The sequence below is a fragment of the Chiloscyllium plagiosum genome, unplaced genomic scaffold (genome assembly GCF_037043375.1).
Source record: "Chiloscyllium plagiosum isolate Xiang-an unplaced genomic scaffold, Cpla_swu_hap1 HiC_scaffold_38, whole genome shotgun sequence".
Classification (NCBI taxonomy): Eukaryota; Metazoa; Chordata; class Chondrichthyes; order Orectolobiformes; family Hemiscylliidae; genus Chiloscyllium; species Chiloscyllium plagiosum.
Window position 1 is genome coordinate 47,166,502 of NW_028270176.1, and position 22,916 is coordinate 47,189,417.

The window sequence follows — 22,916 nt, forward strand, 5'->3', positions numbered from 1 at the left end:
TTTTATGAGCAATTCTTCTGTTGCAGTGATAGAACTTCTGTCTCTGAGAGAAAAGGCGTGAGTTCAAATCCCCACTGCCCCAGAGATAACATTTCTGAATATGTTTATTAGAAAATGTCTACTTGTGTTCCGTATGTGAAACAAAATGATATCAGGTATTCGAATACCAGAATTGATCCCATGTGCTCCAGAAAACTGAGACAAAACTATGGAATTCAAACTGGGACGATGCAAACACCAGTTTTGGATTATGGGAATCAATGTTAATCATTTGTTAACAGAGCCAAGCGTGTCTAACATGCTTCAAAGGTATTGTTTTGCATGGAAATGTAAAATCTTTGGACAGTAAGCAAGAAGCTGACTGTTCCTGTTAGTAACTGGGTTACATTACAGAGGACATCTACCATGAAAACTCTGCACAGGGAGCAAGAGGACAGGCATTCATCGTTCCCCTCCCCTCTGCTCCACAACAACTTATCTGTTGATTCTCTTTGGTGTGAAAGTGAAGATACATTCTGTCAACTCATGCGCTGGCGCATGATCCCTGGCAGTTCCCCAGAAACAAAGGTTACATTCAAACTGTTCGGCACTATTTATGATTGGTATGTTCCAATCAAATTTAATTTTAAGGTGTCTTAAATTTACATTTCCAATTGGTGCAATTTGGCAGTTTAAAACTGACATGAATTTTGTAAGAATGTCCAATCGGGGGAATCAAAAACACCAAGTTCAAAACTCGTGCCCTACCCTTGACATAAAATGGACATTGTCAGATTTTGTCACAGAGGGATTTAGGATGGATAAGGTACTTGGTGGAATCCTGCAATGAGTGAGCTTTACTCTGTCTCTGACCCAGGGTGTATCTGATCAGGGAACATTAACTGCACAAGACACTTGTTACAGACCTGTTAATAATTCACTTTAACTGCACAGATGGAATGTAAGTCAGAGTGAGAAACAACTAATTCGGTATTTAACACACAGCTGGAGGAAAAAAACACTTCATTACTTCTGTTGAATTATTAAATGCAACTTTGAGATTTTTATTGACATGAATTAACTGTGTCCATCAGTGCAAGTGAAATGTTTACAAAACTCGGTTTACCGCTGGATTTATCGACTGTTCTGTTGATGATCTTCAATGGAATCGCTTCATGTCCCACCACACAGGAGTAAGAAGCACCGCTGGCCCACTCCTCCGCTGTAATGGATAACAGGCTGTAGATGAAGAAGGAGGTGTTGTCGCTCTCCGCCATCACCTCGGTGTCCTTGTAGTTACTGGGATTCACCGGCTTGTCATTGTTTGTCCACTTGACGAAGATCTCTCGGGGGGAGAAACCTCTCACTAAACAGGTGAGGGAGAGAAACCTCTGAGCGGAGATTTCTTCTGTTGGTGGCAGGAGGACCGACACTGATGGCTCCAGCGGATTAATCACTGCAGAATATTTGAGACAAATATAAATCAACCAAAAAAATCCTGAACCGATATCACAATTTCGCTAAATATTAAAATGCGCCATGTTTAATTTGGGATTTATTCACTTTCGTTTTTTTAAAGGAGCAGTATGGTACACATTCTGTTCAGTAAAAAAAAAGAAAGTTTAATGTGAAAGTTGTCTCCATGTTTCCAGCCCACAACGAGGACATTCTGTCCATTTGTCATTGCTGATGGTGACGTCACAACCCAGGCTTCTTCCCACCTTATCTGACTTAATCAGAATACAATATCCTTTGGTCCATCTTTTTCTTAAGCAGCTACTTAGCTATCCTGCCTTCAGATGCATCATTAATGCTCCTAACGGTGTTGGTTCATTTCCAATCAAAGCCTGTCATTGATGGAACTGGATCCGGATTACACATGGGATCCTTTGTGCTTTAATCTCACCGCTCACGTTTCTTCTTGTGGATGTAGTCTCTCAGCGGAGTCGGTAGATTCTGATGGTACACCACACATTCAAAAGTAACACCAGTCAACCAGGCTTCAGTAGAAATGTCTAATTTGCTGATCACGTTGTCGGGATTCTGTCCAGGCTGCTCAGCAATCTCTGATTTCAGAGGCTTCTTTTCTTGTTTCCAGGTCACGTTGACTCCAGAAGGAAGATTGGACACAACGCAGGTTAACGTCACCGTCGCCTCCAGTAAGACTTGTTCAACCGGCGGTGGGAGGATTTTAACGGTGTTAGGGTGGCACTCGGTATCTTCTATGAAACAAAAATCAAAGTCAATGAAAAATGCCCCTTTCTGATACAAACAGCCAATCTTCAGATTACTCCTTCACAGGGTGAAGACACCACCTCCAAAATGGCAACTCCAACTATTGCTGAAACGATGCTTACTATTGTTGATGTATTTTGATCTGTGAAACATTTGTGATTACCTATAACATACCCTGTGTAATTATTCCTAAAGACCACTGGCTTTGTAACAAGTGAAACCTGTGAAAAAAGTAAAACCATCGAAGATACCATCATGTAACCCCAGGAATTATCTTTCTTTCAGAGTTTGTCTCTCACTTAAGACCATCTATTGATACTTGTGACAAGAGTAATCTGAATAGAATGAGTTCATTGCCATGTTCATAACCCTTAGGTGCAAGTGCTGCTGGTCACACTGACTGCCAAATCACATCCCAAATTTTGGACAAATTATAATAAATGATAATTATTCGCTTTGCAGAGTTCTAAAGTGTTACAGGAGCGGTCAACAGCCATGGAAATTACGTTCATTATCTTTAACGTGATCAAAAATACTTTGCGTTATTGGTGTGATGTCATCCTCGAATTTATGTCATTGTTCCTCGTGGGCAGTGTTTGGAGTAGATCTGAAAACAAGACATTGAGTACAGCATTGGATATCGAGGAGGACACCCATCTCCTTCAGTCTTTCCCTCCATTCAGTTAGTTCATAACTGGTCTGTACTTACATTTTATTTACCAAGCTGCATTTTTTAATTTCTTCATGGAGCAGGGGAGAAAAAAAACAAACAAAAGAGTCTTAAATTAATCTATAAATGCGATGGAAATGTCACTAATTTTATAGACATCCACTACTCACTGTGTAAACATTGCCACCCTAAATCAGCCTGTCTCGAGTTCCTAGTTCATTCATCCCTATTGTAGCATTCTTACCAGACTTTATTCTCCTGCCTCATCCAGTAATTCCAGAGAGCATCTTAAAGAAGCTCAGTGAGATCACGTTTATCCCAGTTCATCAAATATGATACCCACTTGGTCTGTGGTCTGATCCCATAAATGAAGTTAAAGAGCTCAGTACCAGATAAAAACCGATGTCGTACAGTGTCCAAGGCCAACAGGTCATTCCTGAGCAGGGAATGAAGCATTGAACGCATTTTGATTTATTTTCAAGTAAGGGTCACTGCATATTTTAACCACGTCATTTTGAGACCACAACATCATAAGACAGAGGATCAGAAGAAGGCTGTTCGGCCAATCCAGAGATTAGATCAGAATGATGCTGGAAAAGCACAGCAGGTCAGGCAGCATCCGACGAGCAGGAAAATCGACATTTCGGGCTAAAGCCATTCTCCTGCCTTCTCCTCATACTAAACAAGAGCCGATCTATCTCTGGCTTGAATACACACAATGGCCTGGCATCCACAGCCCTCTGCAACAACAAGTTCCACAGACACATCATCCTCTGGCTGAAGAAATTCCTCCCCATCTCAGTTCTAAACGGTGCCCCTTTGACCCTGAGACTGTGCCCTTGGGTCCTAGTCTCGCCTACCAGTCAAAGCATCTATTCCACATTCACTCGACCTCAGTCTCTCAGTATTTTCTATGTTTCAATCAGATATCTCTCCAATATCCCCCCTCCACCCCAAACTTACCCTTGAAGCGGCTACCAGGCAAGGATTCAGCACTCTGAATGCCTCTCCCAGCATGGTCAGGCAACAAACTATTTAACAAAGCTCACTGTCTATATATCTATCTTCAACAGAGAGGAAACCTGCTTTTCTGACTTGCCAAAAGGTTGAATTATGAGCAATGCTAATGTAACACTCAAACTGAAATGAGACACGTGGCATGTTGGGAAACGAGAAGCTGTACCGTGCTGTTTACTCCGCCTGATGAATTAGTGTGTTTGATTCACATCAGAGTTCAGATTGATTTGTAGCTCTCTCAGTCTGTGTCTCTTACCCTGGAGTGCGGTGATGTTTTTACTTTGAATGTTCTCTCCATGAGTGACCTGGCAGGTATAGACTGCGCTGTTGTACCATTCACCATAAGGGACCATCAGCCGACTCGTCACCCAGAAGTTCCCGTCCGCCTCACACACGGGAGACGTGAAGAAGCCAGAATCCAAGGGTCGGCCATTTTTCAACCAACTCACGGAGATTGACTTCGGATGGAACTCGATGATTGAACAGACGACGGTTGCAAACTTGCTGCTTGCGATGTCTTCACTGGAGCTCACAGTCAGAAGAAGGGTTGGTGGGAGAGGACCTGTACCTTTAGGAAACACATCGCATACATTATCCGACGAATTTCATAACAAATACAATCAGTTCTCATATATCAAGGTTTCTTGTGGTTAATGGATGAAGAAGCTGGGATCCACACAGAAAGATCAGCAGGACAATGTGAAAGGCTAAACTTAGAGGACACAGCAAGGGAGCCAAGGAGGCAGAGAAACTATAGGCCGGTAACATCAGAAGGGAGATAGCAACATTGGATGGTATTCGTTTTAATGACAGAGTCTGATGAACAAGGCAGACGAATTATTGGCATAAATGAAGAAATGGTGCCGTTGCTATCACGGAGACATATTGAGAGCTGGGCAGGAGTGGCTGTTCAATATTCTAGGATTTAGTGCCTTCAGGCGAGACAGGGAAAGATGGAAAAGGATGGGGGCGGGGGTGTGCGGTACAGAATGTTGCTTCTGTCGCAATTCTGACAAGAGTATTTTAGGATGTAAAGAGAAATGAAATCATGGATACCTCCTCAAACAAAGGCAAATGGACAGTACTTCAAAACCAAAATACAGCAAACATAACTACTGGGAGAGCACGATAGACCTTACTGTTGGTCCAAAAGACCAAGTGAAAATACATGGGCAAATTTCAGAGACATGTAAATTAAATAGGGGAATGAAAAGAGGTTTTTAACTTCCTCAGCATAGGCTTGGATATTCACTTTGTCAAAAATTTAGAGAGAGCACAATTCTGAAAATGCCCCCAGGAGAATATTTGAACAAAGTATGTGTTTAATACAGAGAATTTTAATCCAGACCTTGCAAGAGAGAGGTGAACCTGAACTTAACATTAGGGAATGAAGTGGACCCAGTGGGTAAAACACCAATGGTGGAGCACTGTGCAGACAGTGATGGTAAATCAGTTGGATTTCAGATTGTACTGCAAAGGAATAGAAATTGGCCCAAAGTTCTGAAAAGGGGAAGGACAATTTTAGTAAGATCAGGTAATGACTTAACCAGAGTGGACTGGAAGCTGACACTTATTGGTAAATCTGAGTCAGAGCAGTGTGACACATTTAAGAAAGAGATAGGAAAATCACAGGGAGGGCATTTCCCAGGAAGCCACTGCGTGGGACCAAGAATGCAGCGGGCTCTGGACACCAAAGGGCATGGAGGGGGAGATAAAGAGAAACAGGGGAGGCTTCTGGTCTATACTGAAATCTCAAGTCAATAGAAATTAGTATGGAGTACAGAACGTGCAAGGGGGAGTTTGAAAGACAAAGGAATTAGAAGAGCAAAAGGGACCATGAAAAAATAATAGCAATCAAAATAAAGGAAAATATTTTTAAAAGTTACAGGCTCATTCATAATAAAATAATTATTCGGGAAACAGTAATGCCCATTAAGTGTTATTATTGGAGTGGAGCCGGAGGATTAGGTTGTGGTCAAAACGAATGTGTTGTGTTCACTAGTAAAACGGACAATGTGGGGACAGAAATCATGGAGGGGTGTTGTGATGTACTTTCAGAAATTAGGACACATGACGTGATGTTCTGTGTTGTCTTGCTGAATGAAAAGTGGTTATATTTCCAGGGCAGATGAAAAGTATACCAAGCGGTTGAGCGATGCAAAGGATGAAATAGTTGGGTCGCTGACAATAATTTAGAATTCCTGTCTGGCCACAGCAGTTGTGCCAAGTGAGTGTAGATCAGCCAACGTTGCACTGTTATGCAGAACGAAGGAAGGGATAAATAATGAAAACACAGATCTGTCAAGCTAGTCTCAGTGGTAAGGAAACTATTGAGAAGTGAAATTAGTCTTCATTTGGAAGATAAATCAACATTTTTAACACGGTTATATTGACAGGAAGTCCTGTGTAACAATTTGATAGTAGTTTTCATAGAGATAACTCGATGTCCAGATGATAGCAATAATCAGAGCCAATGGGATCCGAGTTAATTTGACAGATTGGATCTGGAACTGGCTGAGTGATGGGAGCAGGGGATAATAGTCATCGGGTGTCTGCATGACTGGAAATCTATGTCTCCTGGTGTTCTGTAGGGATTGATGTTGATTTCCGTGCTATTTCTCTTACATACCAATGATTGAGACTCAAATTTAGGAGGATTAACCGTGAATTCACAGATGAAATGAAAACTGTCATGTTGGTAAGTCATGAGCATAATGGCTTTAGATTGCAGGAGGATATAAAAGGGTTGGTTGTATATGAAGAGAAAAGTTGCAAATGGAAATTATTCTGAATAAATGTAAGGTGATGTAATTCGGCAGAAGAATCTGTGAGGTATTACGTTTTGAATGGTGGAACCCTGGAAAGGCCTGAGGATCTTTGGTGCATGTACCCACCGATCCCCTATAGTACTGTGTCGTCTGGATAAAGAGGCTAAGAAAGTGGGAGGATATTTGCTTTTATTAGCCTAGACATTGACAATGAAGAGTGGTGAGATGATACTGGAACTTAATAAAACACTGGTTAGGCCATACTGAAGCATTGTGTGCATGTTATCGAAGGAATGCGATTACACTGAAGGCAGTATTGATGAGATTTGCCAGGATCTTGCCTGGGTTGGAGGGTTTTAGTTATGAAACTAGTTTAGATGGACAGGGGTTTTCCTTGGAGCAGAGGAGAATTAGGGAAAAGATTATCATGATGTCTAGAATTATTTTAGGCAGAGACAGGGTAAACTGGATGAAACCTTTCCCCTTGTTGGAGAGATCAATGCCTCAGGGGCACAGGGTGAAGGTAAGGCCAGGAGCTTCCAAGTGGATCTCAGGGGAAAACAAAATCAAACAGAGGCTGGTGTTAGCCTGGAGCTCAGCACCTATAAGTCATGTAGAGACTGAGCCCCTCATAATAAGTATGAAGTATCCTTGCAAGGGCAAGTCACACAAGGCAATGGATCATGTGCTGGCACATGAGACTGGAATAGTTAGGTGGCTGTTATTGATAGGTGTGAATTGGATGGATCAAAGGGCCTTTTTCCTGTGCTGTATAAGGTGATTCTGTGAAAACGGTTATAAATAATGCCTTATTCATGTTAATCACAGCTGATCTGTTTTTCTCAGTTCCCACAACACGTACCTGGACATGGCATTACTTTGCTCTTGTGTGACCCGCTGTGTTGAACCTCACAGGAGATTTTGCTGGGGCAATCTACCGCTGACCCGGGCAGGGTTAACTGGCTGCTCAGGGTGTAGGTTCCCTTCTTGTTTCTCACAAGAAACAAGTACCCTTCTTGTGGGTAAGTCTTCAATCCAGTCGTGATTAGCTTCCCACCTTTCTTCCAGGTTACCTTGGTGACGTCAGGGGAATAGTCCATCGCCAAACAACCAAAGATCACAGAACCGGTGTTGTGCTCCTGACAGGAGGAGACCAGGCCATAAAGCGTGGGGGGAGACGGTGTCTCTACAACAGAATGACCAATTGAGCATGTTAGTTTCTGTTAATTTGACCTTATCAGTTACTCAAATGTATCCTCAGCTGTAACCGTTTGCCAGTATGAAGTCGCTGAAGTCGACAGCATAACTGGGATTTATTTTTGTTTCCTATCAGTTGCTGATCATGATCATTGGTTCCCTCTTTAGAAACATGCCCTCGACCTTGACCGTTACCATATAATTTAGGAAGAAGAACATCCTGATCCCACCCCAGTAACTGTTTGAAGATCTCACCAACTGACACTTTCACTGGATTGCTGTGAAGAGCAGAGACGTTTCACAAAATACAAACCAAGGAAATGCAGATTCATCGAAATTCTACAGTGTGTGCAAACAGGCCATTTGGCCCAACAAGTCCACACCCACCCTCTGAAAAGTAACGCATCGAGACCCATTCCCCTATCCTAATATGCTACAGTTAACCCTGACTAATGCACCTAACCTCCCAATCACTGAACACAACATTTGCAATTCCCCCAGCTTGCACATCTTTGGACTGTGGGAGGAAACGCACACAGACATGGGGAGAAAGTGCCAACTCCACACAGACAGTCACCAAAGGCTGGAATGGAACCCGAGTCCCTAGCACTGTGAGGCAGCAGCACTAACCACGGAACCAGCGTGCCGCCCCACTAGGTACCGTACTGCTGGAAATACCCAACAGCTGGCAGTACCCCTGGAGAGAAATCAGAGTGAATCACAGAACATAGAACATTACAGCGCAGTACAGGCCCTTCGGCCCTCGATGTTGCGCTGCCCTGTCAGACTAATCTGAAGCCCATCCCACCTACATTATCCCATGTACGTCCATATGTTTGTCCAATGACGACTTAAATGTACTTAAACTTGGCGAATCTACTACCGTTGCAGGCAAAGCATTCCACACCCTTATTACTCAATGAGTAAAGAAACGACCTCTGACATCTGTCTTATACCTATCTCCCCTCACTTTAAAGTTGTGTCCCCCCGTGTTTGCCGTCCCCATACTTGGAAATCAGGTCCAGTGAGCCTTTCTCACTCATCAATGCAAGGCAGAATGTTCACTCTGGGAGGAAGGTCACTGCAGCAGCAGCACAGGCAGGAGCTGAGCACTGGGACGGGGAGGATGGCTGTCAGGGCTGAACTCATGCCAATTGTCTGGAAGTTGAAACATCTCATTTACAATTATCTGAATTCTGGTGTCCTCTGAAAAATGGAGGACCATTAAGGTTCAGAGACTTTGGAGTGTTACAGCTGAGTATTTACGTAAATATGATTTGAGAAATGAACAAGTAATCTTTAACCTTAAAAGCTATCAAACTGACACGCAGTTCACCAGCAAACCTCATCTTTCAGACTAACCACTGCACTTACTCTGTCTAGACCTAAATTCCCACTCACATTAACAAACCCTACCCTGCTATACACCCATTCATGCCCGGAACACACAACCCCTATCACACGAAGCACATCCAAGGCAATCCATATTAGTAGTGTAGCTGAGCAGAGAGATCTCGGTGCCCATGTACACAGATCCCTAAAAGTTGTCAGTCAGTTTGATAGAGTTATTAAGAAGACATACTTTGTGTTGGCTTTCATCGATAGAGGGAATGAGTTTCAGAACCACGAGGTTAGGCTGCGGCTGTACAAAACTCTGGTGTGGCCGCACTTGGGAGTATTGTGTACTGTTCTGGTCACCATATTATAGAAAGAATGTGGAAGCTTTGGAAGAGTTCAGAGGTTTACCAGGATGTAGTTTGGTATGGCGGGAAGGTTTAATGAGGAAAGGATGAGGGTCTTGAAGTTGTTTTTATTTGAGAGAAGAAGGTTGAGAGGTGACTTAATTGAGACATAAAAGATAAACAGAGGGTGGACAGTGAAAGTCTTTTTCCTTGAATAGTGATGGCTAGCAGGAGAGGACATAGATGACAGATGTCAGAGGTTGTTTCTTTACTCAGAGAGTAGTTGGGCCATGGAACACACTGCCTGCAACAATAGGACACTCGCCAACTTTAAGGGCATTTAAAAGGTCATTGGATAAACATATGGATGAAAATGGAATCATGTAAGATAGATAGGCTTCAGATTGGTTCCACAGGCCAGCGCAACATCGAGGGCTGAAGAGCCTGTACTGCACCGTAATGTTCTATATTCTATATTCCAGATGGACATATGATCTCAATTCCTTTCACTCATTTACACTCCTGCCGCCCTGCACCTGGCCCATGGTGAATCTGGCCCTGACTGGACCTGGCACCATCATTTTCACAACCTCGGACAAAAGCCCACTACCCAAGACATGACCTCAGCCCTTGATCACTGACCTCTCACCTTACCCAAGTCAACCTGTGCACATTGCATCCCAGCTCCTTTCGCATCTGTCCTTTACCACCCACCATTTTGCCAGACTCCGAGCTTTGCATTTTGACAACACGTCCCCCTGTCACTTCATTACAGTGGCCTTCCACCCCCGAAACATCCTGGAACTCTGCCCACCTCTACACTAACCAGCCTGGCACCCTGCTCAACTCTACACTAACCAGCCCGGCATCCTGCTCACCTCTACACTAACCAGCCTGGCAGTCTGCCCACCTCTACACTAACCAGCCTGGCACACTGCCCACCTCTACATTAACCAGCCTGGCACACTGCCCACCTCTACACTAACCAGCCTGGCATCCTGCTCACCTCTACACTAACCAGCCTGGCACACTGCCCACCTCTACACTAACCAGCCTGGCATCCTGCCCACCTCTACACTAACCAGCCTGGCACACTGCCCACCTCTCCATAAACCAGCCTGGCAAAGACAGACCTCCTGCATTTCAGCTCAAACTACCCCTCACCTATCAAGCATAATTCGACCAAATTATCCTGTGACCATTACCATTTACCTTGATGCCACCTTGCCAGACAGAGTGCATGCAAGCTTACCCAGCAGCCAGCCAACACCTCACAGCCTACCAGCCCAAACTCTCCCACATGCCCAATCTAGCCCCTCACTTGCTCACCACCTTCCAACTTTGAGCCTACTCCACCATAAAGTCAGTGAGTCATAAAGTCGTACAGCACAGAAACAGTTCCTTTGGTCCAGCTCATCCATGCTGACCAGAGTTCCCAAATTAAACTAATTCCACTTGCCTGCCTTTGGCCCATATCCATCCAGACCTATCCAGTTCCTGGAGCTGTTCAAATGTCTTCTAAATGTTGGACCTATCTCTGCATTTACCACTTCCTCTGGCAGTTCATTCCAATGTTTTGGACAGTTACAACATGAAGCCCTAACTCCTGCACTCAGTGCTCTGACCAATGAAGGTACATGTGCCAAACACCTTCAACACACTAGATACTTGAGACAACGCTTTCAAGAATCTATGAGTCTGAACCCTCAGGGTCCTCAGTGTTCAACATCACTACCCAGTGCCCTACCATTAACTCTGTAAGTCGTGACCTGATTTGTCTTCTCAAAAGGCAACACGTCGTATTCATTTAAATTACACTCCATCTACCACTCCTCAGCCAATTGGCCCAGCTGATCAAGATCTCATTGTACGTTCAGATAACTTTCACTGCCAATTATACCACCAATATCGGCGTTACGTGCAAACTTACAAACCATGCCACATTCAATGTTTTCATGGCTTTCAACCAATATTGTACCCTGTTTGCCTTTCTCCCACATATCCATAGCAGTTTTTAAGGATTGAACGAATCTATCTCCTTATTGAAATCATTTAATGTTTAGTCCTCAATCAATTTCTGTGGTGGAGAATTCCAAAGGTTCACCATTCTTTTGCTGGAGTGTAAACAATCAGGTTCAATGTTGTCGGTGTGTTGGGAAGACTGGTGAGCAGTAAGATTAATGATGATCCCATGAATGGAATAGCCTTCTCGAGGGCCGAGGTGCCTTCTTCAGCTTCCAGTTTGCATGCTGACATGTCCCTTTGGCAGCATGTTCCAAAGCTGTGATCCTTGAGGATAAGGGCGCACATGCATGTAAATGCTTCACCTCAAAGCACTCCTTCAAATCAGACTTTAACTTGACTCTCAACTATTTCCCTGCCCGTTTCCTCTTCCTCAATCACAGCCATGGGACTCACTTCCTAACAGCGCTGTAAATGTGCTAATACCACACAAACTTCTGCAATTCAAATAGACTGATGATAACTGGTTTCTCAAGGCGATATAAAAAGTCTGACACTTCCACACCAGTCTAGAGATTCAAACAACCACTGGAAGAACTGAAAATTATTTGAGGTACTTGTGTGCCTATACAAGATGACGTAGTTTCCTTTTGTGTGATTTGACTGTGTTTTCACTGAATGAACAGAGCTATTTCTTAATCATACAATAGGAAGGAAGCTTCCCGCGTTTTTAGCAAGGCAATCACACGTTATATTTCTTTATTTCAGGGAAGTATAGTGTTAAATTAATGAAATATGATGATTGGGATGTTTCAATTGGAAATTGTCAGAGATTGAAAGTTTACTTTCATGAGCAATTAATTCCAGCCTCATTGTGTCACAGTACTCACAGGAATGTCTTTCAGAAATGGTGTCTCCCTTTGTTACGGGCAGTCGAATCAATAAATCTGGGATAGTTTTTGCTTGTTAATAAAAGGTGTTGAAGAGTTTTAGCCAAAGGGAGACCTGTGGATTTAGCTCACAGATGCTCCATGATCTAAGTAAGTGGTGGAACAGCTCGAGGGGCTGAGTGCCCTCCTCTTGCTCCGACCTTCCTATCATTGTGTCATTCATTAAGCTAGCACTGGCGGTGAACACTTTTTATTAAAATATTTCAACAAATTAATTGTTTCACACATGCTTTAGAAAAAACCTTCTGTTGATTATTTGGAACGGGATCATTGACATTCTCTATCTGAGTGATCAAAATAACTTCCACCCAAATACAGCAGCCACTGCGCTCTGGAGTGTGTTGTTACTTCATAATAGTTTCTTGTGAAACTACAGCTCGAGATCAGGGCGCTCCAATTCAATGATTCTCTGATATTTAATATCTCTGAACATTCGCAATTTGTTCAAATGCATCTTTTCTCTGAAGAACGTGTTTCATCGAACAGAACATTTTTCAATGAAACAACAAACTTTAAATGCTAGAAAACCAAAATAAAGACAGAAATTTCTGAAGAAACTCAGCAGGTCTAGCAGCTCCTGGGGAGAGAAGGCAAGGTTAACCTTTCGCATCCAGAGACCCCCGCCCCCCCTCTTCACCAAATTGTTTTCATGTTTTTGGCACAAGAGATCACACCTGTTGAGATAAACAGTGATTACGTTGGCTTGACTCCTGTTGGAAAAATAATTCTTAGCAGAGGTACTGGATGGTCTGAGATAGCAATTGAAGACCAATTGAAAAGCTATCACCATCTGCAGCAAGTGTTGGATTTAGCGGAACTCCCAGCGTACTGAACAATCAAATTCAGCTCCAGCACTGGTTTAATATAAAGTAAACCAGCCTAAGCCTAATCTCATCAAATATGCTTCGAAAATGATTCATTCTGGATTAGGTATAAATGATATTGTTAGAACAGCAAATCAAAAGCTGGGATTTCTTTGAGCACTTACTCCATTAACCCCATCTAGCGATGCTCAAAAGCTTGTGAACAAATATTGATCTGGAAAAAGCTGCTAACCACCAAATTTCTGTTTAATATCTAAGAGACACAAGTCAGGACTGCGATTGAATAGATTTCATTGGCCTCTGTGAGTGGAATTCCAACAAACACCCAGACATGTCAATCTGCTTTCTTGCACTGAAGTAACCTGATAAGAGATTGTGTTACATACCTCTCTAACAGGTTGTAAGTGAACACAGGCCACCTGGCACAGAATCAGGGACACTACTACAACATCACAACAGACCTGAACACAATGAGCTTGACACTATCACGGAGAGCACAGCCCACATGTTTTGACAATACATAAACCATGTTAGTTATTATCACCTTCCAACAACCAGGGATTGTTCCAGAATTTTTGTACAATGAAAGTAACATTTCAACATTTATCCAAGAATGCTTTGACAGCAGCTCCAAGTTGTTCAAACTCTATGGGAACTACAGAGGAATAAATCTAGGAATTGCATTGCCATCAATTCACTGTCACTGGATTCGAACCTAGAACTCCCTTCCTCTTTCCCCTGTGAATGTTGCTGCACCAGACGGTCGACTTAGTTTGGAAAAGATTAAAATGTTTTGAAGTGTAACATGGCCGTTGCCAGTGACATTAAAAGCTGATAATAGGTTTTCAAATAATAAGATGCAAAAAAAATCTGATTCTACATTGTGCCATTGAACATGTCCTGCATAAGTGAGGTACAAAGAAAATATGCAGCATATTTCCCTCTGCCTCGCTCAATCAAATATCTCTTGTTGCCAACAACCAATTTCAAAACTCTTGCTATCTGCCTTTTGTTCCTGAAACGTTCGTTCTGATTGGAACAACTTCGTCAGGGCTCTCAATTCTGGGGCACCTAATCGAATATTGTATTTCTGGCAGATAAAAGTGGTTTTGAAGCGCGAGATGAAATTGAACTGTCTGAGATTCAGTTCAATTATCCGAACTGGACAATTTACAAATGGTCAGGACCATTGACAAGTTAGTCAGACATAGCACTGAAACAAACTGCACAACAGACTTAATCCTAGAGGATACATTGCTCAACTCCTCACGTCAAATATATTCACTGTAATTGAACATTCATCAGAGGAACTAACCAGAGGATTAATGTGAACAAGTATGTGTTCACAATGAACATAAATAACCACTGAGTTAATAAACTTAATAAGTCATTGTATTTAACAAAATTATTGAGGTGGGAAATATCGCCAAAAAAAAGCACAGATCCTGAGGAAATGGATTATTCTCTAAATTATTTTTACATATTCTTAAAACGTTCCTTGAACTGTGGAGATTTTGCATGCGCTGCATAAAGTCAATACTGCATTCCAGTGTGGAAAGCATTTCTCTGGAACATATTAGGGCAAGGTAATTTTCTTGTTAACTGCTTTTAATGAACGAAAATGTTTAAAAAGGTATGAATTGAAAACATGCTTCTGTCTGGAGTTGCCCGCTTTAGCGGATGTCTAAGTAAATGTGGGCACTGCTGCCTCACAGATCCAGGTACCCAGGCTCGGTTCCAGCCTCGGGTGTCTGCCTATGTGGAGTTTCCACAATCTCCCCTGTGTCTGTGTGGGTTTCCTCCCACAATCCAAAGATGTGCATGTCAGGTGAACTGGTCATGCTGTATTGTCCATCGTGTTAGGTGCATTAGTCAGGGGTAAATATAGGGCAGGGGAATGGGTCTGGGTGGGTTACTCTTCAGAGCGTCGGTGTGGACTTGTTGGACCAAAAAGCCCGATACATACTGCAGGAAATCTAATCTAAATGATTGTCACACTTAACTAATGTGAGCAGATTCCTTCCGATCGCTACATTGCAACAAATCGGTCAAGTATATTAATTAAAATAAATATTACTCTCTTTTCAGTGTCTGAATAAACAATGTGCTCTGTTATCCTCTAGTTCATGTCTTCTGCAAATTTGTGAACTCTGCATCCGTCTGAACACATCGATGTAAAATGAATTCTCTGCGTTTGCAGCAAGCACTCCCATGGTTTTAAAAGTAGGGTTCCTACAGTATAGAAACAGGCCATTTGGCCCAACAATTCCACACTGACCCTCTGAACAGTAAGTAGCCCAGCCAGACCCATTCCCCCTAATGTATATTTACCCCTGACTAATGCACCCTAACCGACACATCCCTGAACACTGTGTGCAATTTAGCACAGCCAATCACCTGACCTGCACATCTTTTGGACTGTGGGAGGAAACCAGAGCGCCCGAAGGAAACCCACGCAGACACAGGGAGAATGTGCAAACTCCACACAGGCAGTCACCCGAGGGTGGAATCGAATTTGGGACCCTGGCACTGAGCCACCATGCTGCCCTGCGAGGTCATGAGTGGATTATTTTAATTCATTCGAAATTTGGCCTTGGTCACATAATTCACTATAGCAGTTGTTTCGAAAGAATGACTCCTCAGTTGATATTTTGTTGAAAAATGTAACTATTTATTTAAAATGCACAGATTGGGAACACCTAAAGCACTGTGCAGATTAAATAATTCAGTTAATGTTTTATTTTTATCCTGTAAATCCAGTTTAATCAGGGACATAACAATTAATTAACTCAAATTACGTGTGAAACTGATCAAAGCAGTGAAACTGACCTGTTCTTCATATAATTGAGCAGAATTTCCAAATGGTCTTTGCCAAAGATCTTTTCCAGCCAGAAAAATATGTATGTAGTGTACAGCGGAATTGAAAGGTGTTTCTTGATCAATTATAAGACAGTCATGGCATTTTTGCCGTAGAGCAAGAACTATTAGAATTTTGGAATTCTATTTATATTTCTCTATGACTTGTAAACTGTTTAAAGACAGACCTTGTGATTGAACTAGATAGTGGGGTTCTGAATTTGGATTGTAAAGCATGGATTAGATTAATCCTTAATTATTACTTTTAAGTAAAAATGGCGCCCAAAGGTATCTGTTTTCCCTTCATTTCTAAAACATTTGCGATTTGCCTTTCACTTAATAATAGGCTTTATGAAATTTCACATCGCATGCTGATCGCATTGAATGAGGAACCTGGAGCGGTTCACTGTCACCAACCGTGTTAACATTGCAAAAACAATGTAGAAACCAAAAACAGTTTCCCAAATATAACATATTTAATGTTACCCAAGCACAGTCCCTCCTCAACAGGTCAACGGTCACCAGATCACAACACGGTGTGTTTGCAGCAGAACTAGCTCTGCAAACATTTTCAACAGAACCAAGAACATGATGTAACCTCACAAAAAAAAACAAATTGAAGTCTAACAAACCTGCTCAGAATCCAACAAACTAATGATTAAATTGAATAGAAATAACAAGTCATAACAGCAGCCTTGTTTGTGAGGGGACTTAACACTTAAAGCTGTAACGTTTCTGGCAACAGTTCAATTTATTTCCAACCTGTACACCCTTCCTGATCATGACAATCTTGTGCAGCGCACAGTAGAGCGGTTGAAGGCATATATTGATTAATCACTTCATGGTCAAAACAAAATTACTGAATGGACAAATATTACCACATTATAATTTTAAGTTAGCTTAAATTACATAATATGATCAATTCTGCAGATTCAGATTTTAGTCCCAAATTTTATTTTGAATGAGGCTACTCAAAACAAAATTCAGTTAGTTTACAATTAGAACTGAGTTTTTTTTTTAAAAGTCAATGCATTAAAAACTCGTTTTTTTCATTTCTCACACTTCCGGGTTTCTGCCTTAAGTTATTTTTCAGACCGTTACAAATGGATGTAATGTTTTCAATCAAGCAGAGAAAAATGTGTCATATAAGTTTAACAAATGCAGAAAAACCAAAGAACTTCACAAATATTGGTAATGAAAAGTAATCCAGAGAGTCAATCTCCTCACCAGAAAGAAAACACCGATTACAGAAAGCATAAAAACGCTGATCAATTTCACAAACTGAATAAGATCCAATCAACTCAATTCAACAGAATCAAGGAAAATAAAATCAGAATCCAATCAACTCAAAACAACAGATTTGAATGAAACATAATCAGAATCCAAACAATTCAATTCAACAGAATCAAATTAAACAATTTCAAAAGCCAATCAACACAATTCAACAAAACCAAGTAAAAACAAAGTCAGAATCCAATCAACACAGTTCAAACCGAACCAACGAAAACAAAGCCAAAATCCAATCAACTCAATTCAACAGAATCAAGTAAAACAAACTCAGAATCTCATCAACAGAATGCAATATAGCACCGCAAGAAAATTTTATGACAGTTTCTAACCTGCTTGTCATCAACTAATTAACAAAATAAATGCGAAAATATAATCAGGGTAAGAACATATATTCAAGAAATTAATAATGATATTTTAGCATATTTTAATCATGTTCAGTAATGTCTCGAACATCTTTGAATTCTTAGCGTTTGTTGTTGATAATAAAACTCACAGTCAGGGTGTCACTGACATTAAACATTATTTATAGCTGACTGATTAAGAGACATTAGGTGTTTCAAGTAACCCAGCCACACAGAATGCCCATCTGATCAAAAAAAGAGATACACCGAGTAACTGACTCCATCATCCCCATTGTAACTACTTGCTGAGCCTTAACTGAAGTCTGTAATCAGTCTGAACAAAAATCAATCCGAACCAAACCAAACTCAGCACAGAATCTGAGTTTCATTTAATTCAGAAATTAGTCACATGAATAGAAAGTTTTTCAAAAAGTCACTAAGAAAGTTCAAGGGTCTTACCTGAAGTCACTGTCACCATGGTCCCTTGGCCCCAGTAATCAAGATAGTCACAGTGTTACATCCTCTGGACTGGGTCACACAATAACTAGCTCTGTATAAAACAAATCAAAAATCTACCATCATTTTAAATTTTCAGAACCACAGGCAAAATAAAGTCACGATAAATCTTCATCACATAATTGTTCCAGTGAATTCTGATCATTCTTGATAAATTTTAATACTGTTGAATACTTCACAGAGTAACACATGAGCTGATTCTCAAAATCAACTGGCGTATCGATAATTACCTAACACTTTTACAAATTAAATAGTGATACTGGCATTAAACCGCACAGAACTAATACTGCACTGCAAGTTAAGACGGTTTGTAGAAGTAATCACTGACCAGTTTCAAACAATGGAGGCTGAATAGGTTTTTGTATTGGTCATAATTGCAGTGTCACCCCAGTTATATCACTGTGAGACACGTTGTGTCAAATACTATGACAGACTGTAAACTGTAAAATGCAGAGAATTTCTTCACTTCCTAGAAAGCAGTGATTCAGACTCCTCTAAAAATGATTCAGTGTGTTATTTCAGCTTTTACGATTCATTGTATTTTGAAAGCTTGGAATACTTTTCCAGGTTTGGTCTGTATTTAACTTGAAAATCAACACGAAGAAGGTAGAAAAAATTATACATTTGTACAAACTAGCACTACTGGATTGCGTTTAAATTGCATCTCACATTATTTCTCGCTCCTGCCATGGTAGAAATCACCAATTTGAGATAAACACTTGTCAGTGGTTTTTGTATGAGGATGTCGCTGTGCACAACACTGTGACCCACTGTAGTATCACAATGATGTAGACCAGTACACTCATTCTCTGTTCTTTACTCGAGGTCTCAATTTTCATTTGAAAGAGCCATTTAGTACTGATCATGTTTAGAATTAATGCCATAGTTGACATAACAATTAGCAGTGATCTCCTGAGCTGTCAGATATATTAAAACTAACACTTTGTCCGAGCATTTAATTGATGGAAGTGTTAGCAGTACATATGACATGCCCAAAACATTGTCCCATTGTGTCACCAGTTTGCTAGTTTAAATGGTACATTTCCTCTTTGATAGTTTTGTAAGAGGCAGCCTGAGGTCTGCTTCAGATCGCAGTTGGTATAATTGCATTTAAAACTCGTACTGACCGTCAGTTTATGATGGAATTGACAAAATGTTCCCTCGAGCTGTTTTTGAACGGGTCCAGCCCTGGTTCCTCTCGCTGTGGTCTCCTGCACAGTAATAGATGGCGGTGTCTTCGATCTTCAGGTTCTCCATGTCCAACGCGAAAATGTTGTTTGAAGTGTCTTTGGACGCAGTAAATCGACCCTTAATCGCTGGTGCATAGTTATTGTTGGATGAACTATGGTAGTACAGCAGCCACTCCAGACCCTGTCCGGGAACCTGTCGGACCCAGTTCATGCCATAGCTGCTAAGATCGAACCCGCTGGTTTTACAGGTCAGTTTCAGGCTGCCTGCGGGACGGCCAGTCTCTGCCTCTGGCTGGATCAAAACAACCTCCGACTGGACACCTTTAAAAAGAAAACAAACAAACCATGAGCATTAATGTTGGTGAAATGATGGCTGAGTCTTTTACATTCCTGCCGTAGACTAACATTGAGACAGTCACAAAGAGAGACTTGAACAAAAAACACTCACATGATAAGAAAGTCAGTAACAAACTGAGAAAAAGTGTCGACACAATCATTCTGATAACTTGTGGGAAGCGGTTCTGCTAAGATCTTTCTAAACAGATCCGACCCAGGAGTGTTGAATAACGGTCCAGTGCCCAGGATTTATATGGCCATCGGAAGGGGCAGGCTTACAGCTTCCGCATGTTGGTTTCCTGCTGGAGGCTCAGACTGGATCCTGGTATCAGCTTGTACAGCCCGAACACATGGGGTCATGTCTTTACATGAGGTTCTGCTTAAACATGGACACATACACATCTTGGGATATTGGTTTTGCTGAATAGCTTCTTTGGAAGTAAATTTGAGTAGCTTCAGGTCTGTTTCACATGATAGTTGCATGTATTTTGTTTAAAAAAAAAACAAATTCAACTGGAAGTTAGCTCCCTTTATTTCTACATTCATTCACAAGCAGATAAAACTAAAATTAAAGTTCAAACATATAACTAGCTAATAAAACAGTTGAGCTTTTCTTCCCTGGATACTGCAAGTCTCTGTCGCACTAAAAAATAATATGTAATTCATACTAAACATTTCAAAATTCGATTTAGGCAACGGAATACAGAGCGTGTCCAAAGTGATTATATTTAGAATATTCAATTAGAAGTTAACTCCCTTTAATCCTACATTCCACCACAAGCAGATAAAGCTAAAAAGAACTTCAATAATATTATTAGCCAACAAAATGAATGACTTTATTTTTGCTGTCACTCAAAGTCTCTCTCACATTACAAAATAACATACCATTTCTAATCTGCGTTTCTAAATTCAGTTTCGGCAACCTAGTATGGAGCATGTCTAAAGTGATTATGTTCAGAATGTGAGTGTATGTCACTAAACAGTTTGGACCCGGAGATTAGAAGCACCTCCTTACATTGCAGAATGTCTCTCCTTGCATCTTTTTTTTTCAAATTGCTCCGACACTAAAATGCACAGTAAAGGAAAGCTGTGTGCCTGAGAAACAAAATGTGAGTCCGCAGTGTTACACAACACCGAGGTAAACTTTTGAAAGAGCATCTAATGAACTAGAACAAGACAGTCCATAAGTTTTTTTTTTTAAATCCTCAAAGTCTAAACCATTGCATGTAACAGTCTGGGTGCATCAGGAATGTTTGGTTAAGTTAGAGAGTATTACAGTAATAATTACCACGAATGTAGGTTACAAACAGTACATTTCTCTGCTCACTGATAGCTCTGACAGGGCAGTTAACTCATAAAAATCAGCAAAAATTCGCTGTTACACTACACCAGTGTTAACCATGTATAAAGGGCCCACTCAGTTTTAATGAGATACATGAATCAGAGAATGGTGTAACAAGTGATGTGAGTTTGAACCAATTCAAATTTGTTAATTTACTTTGAGATGATAATAAATGTTATTTCAATGTGGGATTTTGGATCCATTAACTTCATTTTCAGGAGCTTTAAAGATACTCAATAAACAGGCTGAACTAACCAGAACGTCACTGCATTCAATGTCCTGTTTTCTGATGGTCATACAGTGAATGCTGTATTCAGTGACTTTCCTTTTAAAGGGAGAAATACCAAGTGAAATGCGTCCATTGTGAGTTAATGGGAAAATATAGTTTGTTTTGGTAGGATTTTACTTTAGTTGATTCATTTTCCCTTTAATCGGCCAGATACAATAGTTGGCAGCAATTAAGCTGACTACAGAAAAGGTCCTTGAGTTCCCAGTTTCATTTACTGGAAGCAAGTGGAGTTTCTGCAGTGGATCAAAGGTATTTTGTCTCACGGTTGACCAGTTGGTGGAAAGCCAACTGCAAACTATAACCACCACCTCCGCAGAAACACACCTACTCAGCAGCAATGTTGGAGAAAAGTTTATTTTCAGTTGTGTAACTTGGAGAACTAGTCACTCCTCTCATTGAAGGAAATATTCGCAGAGTCTCAGACACAACCTTAACATCAACAGTTCATTCAAGGATCACTACAGCACTGTTTAGGATTGAGAAAAATTGATCAATAGTCACAGAGTCATGAAGTGATACAGCATGGTTACAGACCCTTCGGTCCACACAGTCCATGCCAGTCCTAAGCCCAAACTAAACTAATCCCACCTGTGTGTACTTGGCCCATATCCATCCAAACATTTGATATTCATTTACTGATCCAAATGTCTTCTAAAGGTTGTAAGTATCCACCGCCAGATCATCCCACACACAAACCATTCTCTGTGTCTCTGATAACCTTTTTAAAATTTTTCTCCTCTCATTGGAAAAACATGTTCCCTATTGTTGAAATCCCCCACCATTGGGAAAATACACCAATGTCTGGGTCAAAAATTGAAAACAATCCCAGCTCCAAACATTTACAAAATATCACTGTGGATCTTCCTCGAATCCAAAAAAGATTGTCCCCTTTGATCAATGATTTATAAAATTTACTCGCGTATCTACTGTGATAGACGTTTTCAAATAACTTCTTAGGTGCAAATTTTTTTCACATCAATCGGATTAAAGTAACATTTCGTGCGCTACCCCCACACACAAAAAAAAAACAAGTTTGTTGACACGAATTGCTCTGAGGAAGTCTACGATGGATTCTTTTATCAAACAAAATCATTTCCAATGTTGTGAGAGCTCGTCTATCTTCTGTGCAATGATCTGAATTTTAAGTTGTTTCTGACTGCAGATGAAATTGGCTGATCTGGGTAAAAGTACAGTTTGTGCCTTTCGCATTGTGAATGTATATTGCTGACTTTAGTTGAATAAAGAGATGTTGTTCCAGCATCGTCTGGCACCATTAATTAGACCATTAATTTCCACATCACTAACAGTAGGGTCAGGTGTAGTTTATTGATATGTGATATTTTTGAAACGAAAGCTTCGTATATTCCCAGTATGAATCATGTCAATTAGAGCCATTCACCTTTCCACTCATGGCTTTATAAACTTATATGAGGTCACCCCCCCCTTCCCCCCCCCCCCCCCAACTCTCACCC

At 41.0% G+C, this 22,916-nt stretch overlaps 1 gene segment (V, D, J or C); it reads right to left on the reverse strand.

The window, feature by feature from the left end:
• Positions 1-1,009: 1,009 nt before the first annotated feature.
• LOC122545408 (Ig heavy chain C region-like) lies at positions 1,010-20,057 on the reverse strand. The segment is given in 7 exon segments: positions 1,010-1,435; positions 1,893-2,201; positions 4,158-4,469; positions 7,532-7,855; positions 18,231-18,271; positions 19,480-19,798; positions 19,926-20,057. Coding segments are annotated over 7 exon segments (1,746 nt in total).
• Positions 20,058-22,916: the final 2,859 nt, after the last annotated feature.